Here is a 13,325-nt window from a genome sequence, read left to right as displayed (position 1 = left end):
CCCAGTCATGGCTTCTGAGATGTGGGTGAGAAATGACCATGACACTGAATGCATCAAATCTGTGAAGCAGCACAAGAGAAGGATGCTGTCAGAACGAGAGGGTGAAGCACAAAGACCACGGAATGATGAGAATTCACGTCTTCAGAGATGCTGGAAGAACATGAAATCTCATTCTGTTGTTCATCCTTTTAAACCAGCTTCATGCTTTATGTTCGACCGCTTCCCTGCCTTTTTCTCTCAACATATTTGTGAAGCTGTAACTTGAACCCCCCCACTTGTTAAGAGGACACTCGCTCGTCTCCGTCACACAGAGCTCCAAAGCACTTTTGTTATGGCCAAATAAATCGAATCTCATTTCTCAAATGTTCTGCTTGTTGCTGAATTGACTGTAAGCATGCAAATACACAGCCTTGCTCTTCAAATAAACAATCAGCCAATTCTTGGTGCACAAACCAGCTGCCAGGTCTTCAAAAATAATTAAATAAAAAGCAAAACCCAGTGAAGTCTCCCAGTAAAGTCCTTAGTCTCCTCTGCTTCCAAGGAAAACTGATTCCCACAATCAGCGCAGCATGGACGCCAGTCAATAATATGACTCATAAACTCATCATGCTACCTCCCCTTGCCTGACTTTTCCTCCCTGCAGCTTCACATTTTCTCCCACTCCATCAGTTTTGCGACTGCCGCTGTTGTGGATGGCATCCTACCCCCTCACCATCTGCAGCTGGCCTGCTCCAGTCGTAATCACACCTGAACGGCAACAGCTCTGGCCTGTGCTCTAAACATATGCATAGAGTGTTAACCCACTTTTTTTCAGCATGGCTGTAAAAACTAAAGAAAACAACCATCAAGTATGCAGTTTGTTTTGTTTTTGAAAAGGTTGCTAACACCAAGCAAGGTGTCCAGAGCATTTGGCATCTGCTGCAGTGTTGCATGGGGACAAGAACACTCTCACTAAAGCAAAGCCAGCGCATTACTGGTACAAATATGGAAAACCGAATGGTGTGAAATGATTATTTAAGTGTTTGAGGATAACGAAGCTCTCTCTATCCTCATAATGACTAACCGTATCAAACATCGTGTTGGCGTTTTACAAGGTATCACATCACCAGTAACCATGTCAACACTATTTAAATAGTATTACACCGTCTGACTTTAATGGAAGTCTGGTTCTGCGTGCTGCTTCCCGTTGACCAGACATAAAGGGACTACTGTCAGGGCCTCAACTCACATAAAATGTGTCTGAAAGCAGCATGATACGTATAAAAGTCAAGTGCAAATAAAAATCCTCAGCAGTGTTTAATCCTTAATCAATAGCCAAGGATCAATATCAACAATCTGCTTTATGGGATGGCATGGTGGGTGTGATAAGGTTTTCAGTCACACAGAAGCAGCCAGAGTGACCCCAATCAGATTTGGTGTGCTGGCTCTCTATGAGCTGACATTATTTGTTCCTTTCTTTCCTGTTATTGGAGAGAATACTGAAGCCAAACCTTTATTCTTATTTAAACATTAGCACATATGCAACAACTGCATCCTGCTATTCTTCCTTTTATGGCTGCATCACGGGCACCCAGCACAGCGTGATTGTGAGTTATTCTTGCCCAGCCTGCAAACACCTTTCTACAGCTTTAAAATAAAGAAATAAATTATACTGCGGCACCAAAAATCTCAGATTCATATTTGCTGAATATGTTTTGTAGAGTTTTATTGTAAAACGTTTTTTCTGCAGTTTTTCTCTGAAAACATCCTGACTCCGTTTTTGGACAAATGCGGTAGTTTTGAGAGAAAAGCTTGAAATATTTTTAGAAACAAATGTAGGTGAGCAATTTTCATCAATTTAACCTAGAATAGCGCCTTGTAGAATTGCACGAGTTAACACTGAACAACAGAAAATGAGTTCAAGAAAACAAATGAAGAAAAACGTTAACAGAAAAAGAAATACTACAAAAACCAGATTCTTCTGGATGAAAATGAAGAATTTAGTGTTTCTCCACGACAGAGTTTTTACTAAGATCAGCTTAGGTAGTAGTGTTTTTATAGGGGGCGGTCCTTGCACGAAACTGAAATGGTAACACAGCGCTGCAGACACTCTGGATGCATTTGGCATTGACCTTTAGAGACCTTTGCCTGTACATTTGTCTTCAGCACTGTAACCCATGTGTCTCCTAACAGTTTTATAGCAACAGCTGGGGCAGACGAGTGAGGACAGTTTAGAGTTGTCTTGTAAATTTTTGAATAGTTTTATATTATTAAACCATTGTACTTCTCGTATCCACACAGCTGTGACAAACTGCAAAAAAGTATTGTAACAAACCAAACCTCAGTAATATCTGCCAGAATACATTAAATGCAAATTGCAACTAACAAAAGGGATCCAGTTAAAAGATATAAATTGCAGCTGATATTTTCTCAATTTCCATTTTGCAAAACAAAATTTGCATTGTTTAAAGGTGCAATATGTAAGACAGAAGCAAAAATTACATCCTGTGGTCAAATTTGGTTCCTGCAGTCACAAAATGTCTCTTTCTCACTCCTTCAATTCAATTCAATTCAATTCAGTTCAATTCAGTTCAATTTTAATTCAATTCAATTCTATTCTATTCTATTCTATTCAGTTCAATTCAATTCAGTTCAGTTCAATTCAATTCAATTCAATTCAATTCAATTCAATTCAAATTCTTAGATTCTTTATTTTTCCCAGAGGGAAATTAGAGCCTTTCATGGTTGTTGTTTTTTTTATCTTCTTGCTGACAAAACAACTTGTCAGCAAGAAGGTAAAACAAATCTTCATTACTCTGTTAAAAAATGAACCAAATAATGGAATTGCTTTATAGTTACGGACAACTGAATAAAGGGATTAAAATGCCTTGTTTCAGTCATTAATCACTTCACACATACAGTGAGGTGCAAAAGTTTGGGCAGCCTTGTTAATCTTCATGATTTTCCTTTATAAATCGTTGGTTGTTACAAAAAAAATACTTCAGTGACCCACCTCACCGGTGCGGCCAGCACGCACCCCGCTGTTTTTGCGGTCGGTAGATCTTTTAGAACTGCAGTTCAAAGGTAACTCATAAGGTGAATATATATGAACCCAGGTAGCAGCCTAGATTCTCGTTAGGATTGAGAGGAGATGCAGGAAGATAATATACAGACAGGACAGAAAAATAGTTAAATAAAAACAAGTTAGTTTTTGTACCTGGTGGTTGCAACAAACAGACACCATTGAAGGTCATCAGAAGTGAGGAACAGAAAATGAAATAATTATTTTAATGTTTAGAGCAGCAGGAACTCCGAGAGGCTGCAGGCGCATCAGTGAGTTTGCAGCCACTGCGCAGGGGGGGGGGGGGAGAGGGCTGAAGCAGAAACTACCGTTGTTAAAAGAAATGTGTTTAACTTTGAAAATGTCAAAAACTCCAGCGAACCACCCCCCCGGCCCCCACCGCTTCAGGTGTATGACGTCATCAACGACTAGTCAAAGTTGACTTGATTTTCACAGTCGACTTTAAAAGAATTAACTCATGCAGCCCCTACTCTGTACATCGTTCAACTATTCGATGCACTTTGCACAAGGAGATGCTGCATGTGAGAGTGATGCAGAGGAAGCATTTTCTCCACCCACAGCACCAACAGAGCTGTGTAAATAAGGTGCTAACAGACAGACACTGCAGCATTAGATCGGTGCAGACTTGGCAACCCAAGTCAGATTGTAAACAGCAGCTATGTCCCTCTTTGGTCTATTTGAAAGAAAAAAACATGACCCCCCCCCCAGCCCGAGACATGATACTCTTTTGTGATTAAACCACTGTAGAATTTTGACAAATGGTCTTTTATGTAACATACATTTTTGGGCTTTGCTTCAAAATGCCATTTACTAATGTTTGGAGTAATTTAAAATTGTTTTCAAACAGCAGTAATCGTTCACACGGTTGCTCTTCCGTCTGACATATATGACAACTAATTCAGTACCTAGACAAGCCCCACTAACTGTGCAGGACAAATGCTGGATTTCTGACAACGAACACTTTGACTGCTGTTCAGACACCAAAAATAGAATAATAAAGTCATAAATAAGACCTTTTCCAAGCAGCCCGACAGATCTATGGCTCATTGTTGTTTAACAATAGTTTACATGCACATTGTTTTCACGGAAGTGTTCCAAGGATCTTCGGCTCATTACAAAACATGGTTTTTTACTATCTAGATGTGTACAAGCATCCGGGCAGCAGCCTGCCTGAAACGCATAAATAAACTCAGCCAGCTGTGGATCAGCTGGTTGGAAGGCAGGAGCAGTGAGGAAAAGCAGAATTTGTAAATAGCTCTTAGCTTGGAGAGAACAGAAAGCAGCATGCATGAGGAGCAGCCATGCAACAGCCACTGGCACGCCAGCAGAAAAGTGTCACAAGTCCACAGCAAGATTGTTTTGATTAGAGCTCCAAACGTGCTGTGAGTCACGGCTGCTCCTTAGATCGTCTCTGGAATATTTCTCATTAATAGTGATGCGATTTTGAGGCAATGTTTGACATTAAAGTTTTATTTGCTGTCATTGTGGAAAATCTGGCTGTCTAGAAGCGAAGACGGTTCCCATCACAACATTCAGTTATCATGTAATCATTTCTAACAGCATCAAAGTACTTTAGATGAAACTTTGATGACATGAACTTTAATAAAAGCATCATTTCACTCCTCTTGTTGTGCACAAAACTCTAGACAGTAATTAAAGCCTTAAAGGGTTTTATTGTGCTTACAAAAAGCAGGAATAAACCAGAACTTGGAGAAAAAGGTCGGTGTCCAATCCAAAAATGACTTTCATTTTTTTATTACTTTTGATGCATTATTTCTAAGGTTTGGGTAAAACGTACCTGCTGAAGCAGACTGTCTCAGAGCTTGACATTTGAACAAAGACAGCAGCAGGGTGTCTTATTTAGCAGATTAAACATTTCAGGCTGATAACTCATGGCTGAATTAAAGGGATATAAAAATGGCAGCTGGGTGTTATAAATTGCAAAAACTCCTCATCAGACAGACGGACCTTCACCCTTGGGACGTGTGTGACTCAACACACAAAGATAGATCTTATATCTCAACACACACGCGTGCACACACACTTGCACAAATGCGTGCACTGATTCACATCCAGATGGTCGAACATCTCGTGGGATGTTCATTTACTGTCATTTCAACAGATCTGGGCATTTGCCTAATGGGTAAGACGCCATAAAAACTCTCTCAGGATGAAGGAAAACGCCTTCACTAACTGCAGATGAGCCCAAAACATCAGATTCCTTCATTCGCATTTCTTTTTATCTGTCTTATATCAGGGTGATAAAAACAGAAAGACATTCAACATCAAAAGAAATATTTAACATCAAATTTAACTTTATTTTAGAATGTCCGTCCAGTTGGGCGTCTTTGTCCCTTTTAAGGAGAGACAGCAGGTTTTGAGGGAATTCAAAACTGTAAAAGTGTCTCAAGTCTTTGCCATCACCCTTAAACTTGAGCACTCTCTTTTCCACCCTGCAGCTGACTGACAGACATGATCACCCTGAGCATCACTCAAGACAGCCCTCCGCCTCCGTTCACCATGCCAAAAACATATGATTTACCACAGATGTCAGCGGTGCATGCCTCGTCACTCACAAGCACACAACTGCCATGCAGCATCATTATTTTGGATGAAACATCGCTTTCCCAGGCTCATCTAGCTCTTTTGTGTCAGTAATACAGTTTGTGTCAGTTTGATAAAACAAACCTCTCTCACTCCATGTTTTTCTTTCCCAGTCCCAGTTTTCTCTCCAAGTTTCTAGATGTAGCAGACCATGACTGACTTGAGAAAATGAAGTCATACTCACACTTACAATCCTTTCTGAAGTGCCACCCCTGGAGATGGTGGTCCCATTGAGTCCCACAAGTGAGGGCAGAGTCTGAGACATCCAGTTGGTCACCATGGCCATAGTGCTGAGCACGGCCCCAATCTTGAGCATAGGAACGCTCATGCTTGCTTCCCGTGGGGCCCGGCACAAATGGCCTGACAGCCAGCTCTGCCCTGCCCTAGCCTAGACCTCAGCTCCTGTAAACCCCCTATCGTCTGCAGACAGCCTGGACAGGATGACAAGCCTCTCAGCTTCTGCTTCAGCCTGAGCGGCTGCAGATTCCCCGAGAATGGGTGAAGCAAAGCTGTATTACTGACACAGCCCGGGCTGAGTGAAAGGTTTGGGCAAGGACCGGTTAGAGAGGAGCAGTTTCCGTCCAACAGCATCACACTGAGAGCCTTTCCTCTCAGAGTGACTGCCTCAGCTTCAAGCCTTGCTCCCTCCCTTTTCCTCTCTCTCCCGTCTCCCTTCCTCAAGATGCAGAGCTGCGCATTGGCTGCCTCTTTGTCTCAAACCCCCCCCCCCCCCCCCCCCCCCGATCAGCTTCTGCTCTGACTTTGCCAGCCCTGTTTTACATGCAGTTTTCTATCCAGTCTTTCCATCTGCTCTGGTTTTCTTTGGCGGTTCTTTTACGACTTGCATCTTGAAATGAGTGCATGTGTGTCTCCGTGTGTAGATCTAAGAGAGGATGATTTGAGGGCACTGATCGGTGTGTGACACGTGAGTGCCCTGGGCACCTGAGTACCATTCTTTGCGGTGTAGACTGTCCTGCTGTCTAATCTCACTGTCTGTCTGGAACAGAGGACTGAGAATATGACATGATGGATGTGAAGGCTGGTCATGTGGACAGCTGGTTCGGCCATGCACTGAAATGGGAGAGATCCAGGTGCCTCTACCTACTGCTGCCTCTGACAGCTCATCTATCACACGACTTCATGACAGTCTAGACAATCTGCAGCTTGCTCTGTCAAAGACAGAGCCGTAATCGTACTCATCAACTCATTTTACATACAACACACATACTGTCATAAACACATTATTTTACCATCCTTGCTCACAACGTACTGCTGAAACCTTCGAAGCTCGGTGCATAAAACTGTGTTGATTCAAGCCCTAATCTGAGTGTGCAGCCTGACTTAATGGACAATTAAATATAATATAATCAGGAGGATATGTAACCAAAAACAAGACGTGCAGCAGTGTCCTGTTGTAATACAACCAGGTAGATTCATCATCATCAAACATGCACTGAAGATCAGATTAGAAGAGGGATTACATGGATTCCACCTTAATTCGTTCCCTCAGAACAAACGGAAAACAGATATTTGGTCTTTGTGCCATTTCCTGTCCTGAACAGCAACACACACATGAAAATATGGCCTGTTCCGAGACAAAAAGGCCAAGTCATCCTGCTTTCTTCAAGGTCTGCTGACTTACATTTTGTCAGCCTCTTTCCCCAGTCAACAACACACACACACACACACACACACACACACACACACACACACACACACACACAATCGACTGGGTTTAATGTGTGAGTGATACGGGTTCATCTGTGGGTTGAAGGGATGTGAGGAGAAGAGACAGCTTTCTGTACTTCATCCAGGAAGCGTCAGCACACTCCAGCTCACCTGCTGGCGTCTGCATCAGGCATGCTCGGGCCATTTTTGCATCACTATCGCCTCCATGAGGTTATAAGTAGAACTGCATGCTGTAGCTGTCTTACAAATAGTGTCGGAAACTTTGGTTGGAAGAGGCTGAATCTGGAGGCATGTATGTGTCATCTGATGGAAATGTTTCAGGAAGACTTTTTAAAATTAGAATTACATTAATTTACCCTTGGTCTTTTTGTAAAGGTCAACATTTAAAACAAACCTTATACCAAAGGAATAATTGTCATTATTTTTCTAGAGATGACTCTTTAAATGGAGTCGGTTAAATATTTGCATGTTTGTATTTGTTGCACCAGCTAGAAAATAATGCAGTAGTGGTATTTTCCACTGGGTGGCAGCAAAGACTCAAACATGATTGCAACTCTGATTCTGTGTTTAGTAAATCAGCCTTTCTAGTTGACTCTGTTCAAAGAAAACCCAGAGCAAAGCGCCCAGATGGAGCAGCACTGTGGATCATTAAAGTGATCTTCGGCTCAAAAACACATGAATGAATTAGGATCACTTCAGCAAGGATTCGTTTTCTACGTGTGTGTGTTTTAAAGGTGCAATATTTATTGTTCCTTTTTTACGTGTATTTTAAAAGATCATTAAAAGACATTTCAGATGAACAAGAAAATTTGAGGAAATGTTTCCTTTTTTTGTGAACTCTACGTTTAATCACTTCATTTTCTGACCTTTCTGAGATTTATTTACATAATGTGGAATCATTACCATACCATACCATACCATACTTTATTTATAAAGCACATTTAAAAACGGCATGGCAGCCGACCAAAGTGCTGTACAGAATAAAAAGTAAAAACACAATACAAAACAATACACAGTCAACAATAAAATGCACAACAAGGCAGATAATCACAGTCAATAAAAAAACACATAATAAAATAATAAAAGTCATAGATTTAAAAATGCCCGGTCGTAAAAGTGAGCCTTCAGCAGCGATTTGAACCGGAGGAGGGATGATGCCAGCCTCACTGAAAGAGGAAGTGCATTCCGTAGTGTCGGAGCAGCGTAGACAAAAGCACGCTGCCCCCGCGTTTTGTATTTCATTAATGGAACACGAAGCAGCAGGCAATCAGCAGACCTCAACGCCCGGTTTGGCACATACCTAGTGACAAGATCCGACAGGTAATCCGGAGCCAGACCATTCAGGGCCTTAAAAACAAAAGTCAGGATTTTAAACTTGACCCTAAAGTTTACGGGTAGCCAGTGGAGCCGCGCCAGTACAGGTGTGATATGTTCTCTCCTAGGAGTGTTTGTTAAAAACCTGGCTGCCGCGTTCTGTACGACTTGAAGCCTGTTAAGAGCGGAGGCAGGTAAACCAATTAAAATGGAATTTGCATAATCCAGTCGGGAGATGATAAAAGCATGGATTACGGATTCCAGGTGTGCTCGTTTCAGGATCGGTTTTAAGCGGACTAGTCTGCGCAGCTGATAAAAACACGATCTGACCACTGCGTTAATCTGAGGGCCCATGGAAAAGTGTGTATCCATTTTCACCCCAAGGTTGGTAACACACTGCTTGAGGTCAAAAGGGAGAGTGGCCAAATCAGAAGATACGTGTGTGGTTTTGTTAGGGGTCATCAGGAGTGCCTCAGACTTAGAATCATTTAGCTTAAGGAAATTATTAGCAAGCCAAACCCTCACTTCAGCCAAACATTGGTCCAGAAGAGAGAGGGAGTCTGGTGTTTTTAGTCATTGGACTGTTTTGGAACTTTTATCAACTTCAGGATTTTAAAACACCTTCGTTGCGGTAAAACTTTTAATATAAGTTTTTACCAGGTGTTTTATTGTTGATAATTTGCTTTGTACTGTCAAACGTGTTCATTAAGTTGTTACAGCAAAAAAATATCTGATTAAATCTTTAGACTTAAACAGCACAAAAATGATGCTTCTTGAATAAAACTTCAAGTTAAGTTCAGCAGAATAAAATGTCCTAGTGCAGGGAGTCAAATGTCCTGTTATGAGGATGTGTTTGTTCAGGAGGATAAAGTGCAGCCAGCAAAGAGCCTGTAAGGTCAACATAAAGAAAACTAAACAGGGTTTGTAGTTGTTCTTTTGTTTTCAGATAAGTTCAGATGCTTCATGAATGAATCTACCAGGGGGATGACCTGGTTAATAAAGGGTTAAAGGTCTCAGTGAAACCATGAATTAATAATCAGAAACAAGGCACCTTCTGCTTGTCTGACAGAAAACAGCTTCAGCCTTTAGAGGTAATCTGTAACTAAATACGACCTTACTGATGCATGAGTCAACACAAATCTAATTAGATGAGATTTTTTACTTTAACACAACTCAAACATTTGATTTACAAGAGTGGGTCACAGGTCATCGTCTCCAAAGCGCTGGACTAAAGAAAGTATGAGGAATAATGTGGGAGGTGAGGACAAGCTCTCTCACATCACATGATTCACCATCTGCTGGCAGGCACACCCTGCATTAGCCAGAGAGGGAGCCAGCAATTTAACCTGTATTAATCTAATCCATTTTGATTAATTTTCATGGCTGTTTTGTTCTTTTTAATTAATTGTCCAGACTAATTTTCCCTTTAACTCTGCAGTGTCACTGCATCCTCTTCTTTGATGTCTCTGGTCGTCCTTCATTGTGAATGCACGTCAGCTCGCGTCTTCTCTCCCCTTGTGTTGTTTCTCCTGTTTCCTTTAACACCAACAGAATATGATTACCCTCTCTTTGCCCTTCATAGGCCCTGTATGATTCCTGATGTATCATAATTGTATTTTTGCAAACTTCAGCATAAATTATATCAATAAAACACCAACAACACGTTTTTACAAACACTCACACCAAGACTACTTGTGCTTCATCATTAACATCTTGCTTGTTGCCTGGACTGTGCCCCATAAAGGACATTTTTAATCAGTTCAAATGGGGAAAATGCCCACCAGCCACACGGCAACGGCAGCATTTGTGCACGCCCGTGGATGGCAGTAGAGCACCACCAAGCCCCGCGGCCACAGCGAAAGACTGGGTGAGGTAACAACACATGGGAGCAGAAAGCGCCATGCACTTGCCGCATTGTCACGGAGCACTAACACACGGCCTGCTGCAGACCTGAAGCTGAAATGTAGCAGCCAGTTACACCTCGACTACTATCGCAGATCTGAATAATAATGAAGGCAGTGCTCAGACGCTGAGCCCCGTGTGAGTCTGAAAGATGCTGGAGTCATCGTGCTCTGAGAGCACTACTTTTCTGAGTCATGATTAATTAATTAGCTGATAGACAAGGAGGCCCACAGCCTTTTGAATACATTACGATCTAAATCATCTTAAACAAGGTGTGACCCTGTTACCATGGCAACTATTTTAATGGCATAAATAAACTGTGCCCTGAGGTTCAGGTCAGAAGAATAAACAATGGAGTGTTTTCAACATGGATTGTTTAATCTATTAATGGCTCCTGCGGGCTTTTGATTAGAAACTCATTCGGGTTTTTTTTTATTTCACCGTGACTAAAACCACAGACGAGCTATAACAATCGACGTGTTCATGCATCAAGCCCAGAAAATACACTTTTTACACAGTAATCTGATCAATACGTACGTATCTATACAGGCATGCGTATTTGTCTATACATGCCACAGATTAATAAGGGAATCTTTCAAACACTACCCATCAGGGTGACTGTGTGGATTTGCGGGGGTTTCATGAAAACCTCACGTAGGAGCCTTTGAGACCACAGCTTGCATCAGCCGGGATTTTTAAGCCTATTTATCAGAATTCTCAAAGATGATGAAATCTTTTCAAATCGTGTGTATATTTCTGTGATTACAATAGCCTTGTGTGAGCAGATGTGAGTATTAGTGCTGATGTGTTTGTGCGTTGGTGATGTGATGGTTCCGTCGTCTCAACACAGCACACCAACAGCGATCAACACCGCATGAGACTGCAACCAGCAGAGACCAGGAACAGGTGAAAGTGTCTCAATTCAGTCAGAAACAGCAGCAGACATGAAGGAGAACAGCTTATTGACTTCATTGACTGTAACACCTGAGCAGGGGCTGCACTCTGGATGTTAGTTCCTACAGCACATCTGTAGTTCACCGCTACATAAGACAACAAATCCAGTCTTGTTTTAGGTTTGCAATGTGCTAAAAAACAAATACTGCTACAACAAAAATGAATCTAATTGCTAATTGATGACTTGATTATTATTATTGTTATTTTGAGCTACTACAGCAATCAATTTCCCTCTGGGATTAATAAAGTATTTTTGAATTGAACTGAATTGAATTAAAGAGTTCAATCTTTATGTAAATTGATAAATTGACCAGAACTGCCTTATCAATGCACAAAATACACATCGAATAACCCCGGCTTTCCACGGGAGCCGTCAGCAGCACGTTACTGCAGCAGCACGTCATAGCTGCTGATAGGAACCGCTGTGGTCAACAGAACCTTTTCCACCGGAGCCGTCGGCAGCGCGAGTCGGCCGCGTCTCAGGAGCAGCACGTCGCGGCCTTTACGCGCCGGTTCTATTTTCTACACGCGACGCCTCTGAAACGGGTCAAGTTCGACATTTTTGGGGAAGGAAAGACAGGAAATCGGACGCGGAAATGGAGAGAAGCTACAGAGATTTTCAGAATAAAGAACGTACTGCCTTCCGGTTGCTTTACTTTTAAAAACAGTTACTAACTGTGCGGCCCCGTGAGAAGTTATCACATAGCTAGTGGTCGCCTTTGTTTTTCAGGTCCGTATTGGCGATTATAAAATGGACAGAACATAAAACACAAACCATGTTGTAGTTTTCTCCTGCTTGTTGTTGTGTTTACTGACGAAGTCACTCGTGTGACTTCGTGCTCGGTCGGTGACCGCTGCTCTCTTGCTGCTTCGCGTCTCGTGGGAAGGGCCAAGCAGCAACTTACGCGAGCAAGACGTGCTGCTGCAGTAACGTGCTGCTGACGGCTCCCGTGGAAACCCGGGGTAACTGTAAATGTCACAAAAAATAACTTTAATAACATGCGAGGGGACAAATTAACAAACGAACCATAACCTCCAACAATTTATTGGTGCCAAGAAAACTGAACAGCATCTCAAGTAAAATCATGCAACTGGCACTCTGATTTATTCATACAAAGACTGGTTGCTCTTGATTGCTTCCTTGATCACAATCTCATCAGTCCATGGAGACTTACATTGTATTATTAGTGGGTTATTTGGTGTGACAAACTATATATTTTCAAGGCTCAAATCACTCAATCAGGGCACAAGTTAGGCACCACATTTTGCCGCAGGCCTGCCAAAGAAAAGCCTTGAACAAAAGCAATACAAAAGAACTGCATGTGCCAATCAGCTGCCATGCATTCTGCAGCACAGCACGGCTCTGTGCTCAGGCCCTTTTCATGCCAGTAGCACCAGCTGAACATTACTCACTGCAGCCCCTCCTGAGGCGAACATGCTTAGCTACTGTACATTGGCACCACACAGAGCCAAATGCATGCAGATATGCATTCACCCACATAATTACAATGATGTCCTTCTGTCTCCATGGTGACCTGATAAAGTCCCCAAAACCCTCCCGCTCCAGAATACAACAGCAGCAAGCCAGTGTGACCCTTTGCTATCACCCAGCTGATCAAACTTTTGGTGTCTTACATAAGGAAAGCTGTCCCTGTAAATGAAATAATTACAGATTGAAGCTGTTCTTTAACAGAGTGGTAGCTGAAACTCAAAAGGCCCTCTAATTGAAGCTGCACCCTGTGGCAGGATGCCCTTCACTGAACTCCAGTGGCTGGCCTTGTCACCAGCATCCAGATTAATT

At 42.2% G+C, this 13,325-nt stretch overlaps 1 protein-coding gene across 6 annotated transcripts in view; it reads right to left on the bottom strand.

Moving 5' to 3' along the window:
- Positions 1–13,325, bottom strand: part of olfm2a (olfactomedin 2a) — a 59,179-nt gene that overhangs the window by 21,177 nt on the left and 24,677 nt on the right. For 2 of the 6 annotated variants that reach the window (XM_015948495.3, XM_015948496.3), the window contains exon 1: positions 5,850–6,306. The exons of 2 other annotated variants lie outside the window; for them this stretch is intronic. In XM_015948495.3, coding sequence (XP_015803981.3) covers positions 5,850–5,993 — 144 coding nt within the window. In that variant the 5' untranslated portion in view covers positions 5,994–6,306. Of the gene's footprint in view, positions 1–5,849; positions 6,307–13,325 lie in introns of those variants that run through there. 2 more of the 6 variants (XM_015948497.3, XM_015948498.3) reach the window with 1 other exon arrangement.

This window comes from Nothobranchius furzeri, chromosome 5 (assembly GCF_043380555.1).
Source record: "Nothobranchius furzeri strain GRZ-AD chromosome 5, NfurGRZ-RIMD1, whole genome shotgun sequence".
In the NCBI taxonomy this organism is placed as follows: domain Eukaryota; kingdom Metazoa; phylum Chordata; class Actinopteri; order Cyprinodontiformes; family Nothobranchiidae; genus Nothobranchius; species Nothobranchius furzeri.
This window is presented reverse-complemented; position numbering and strand designations above follow the sequence as displayed.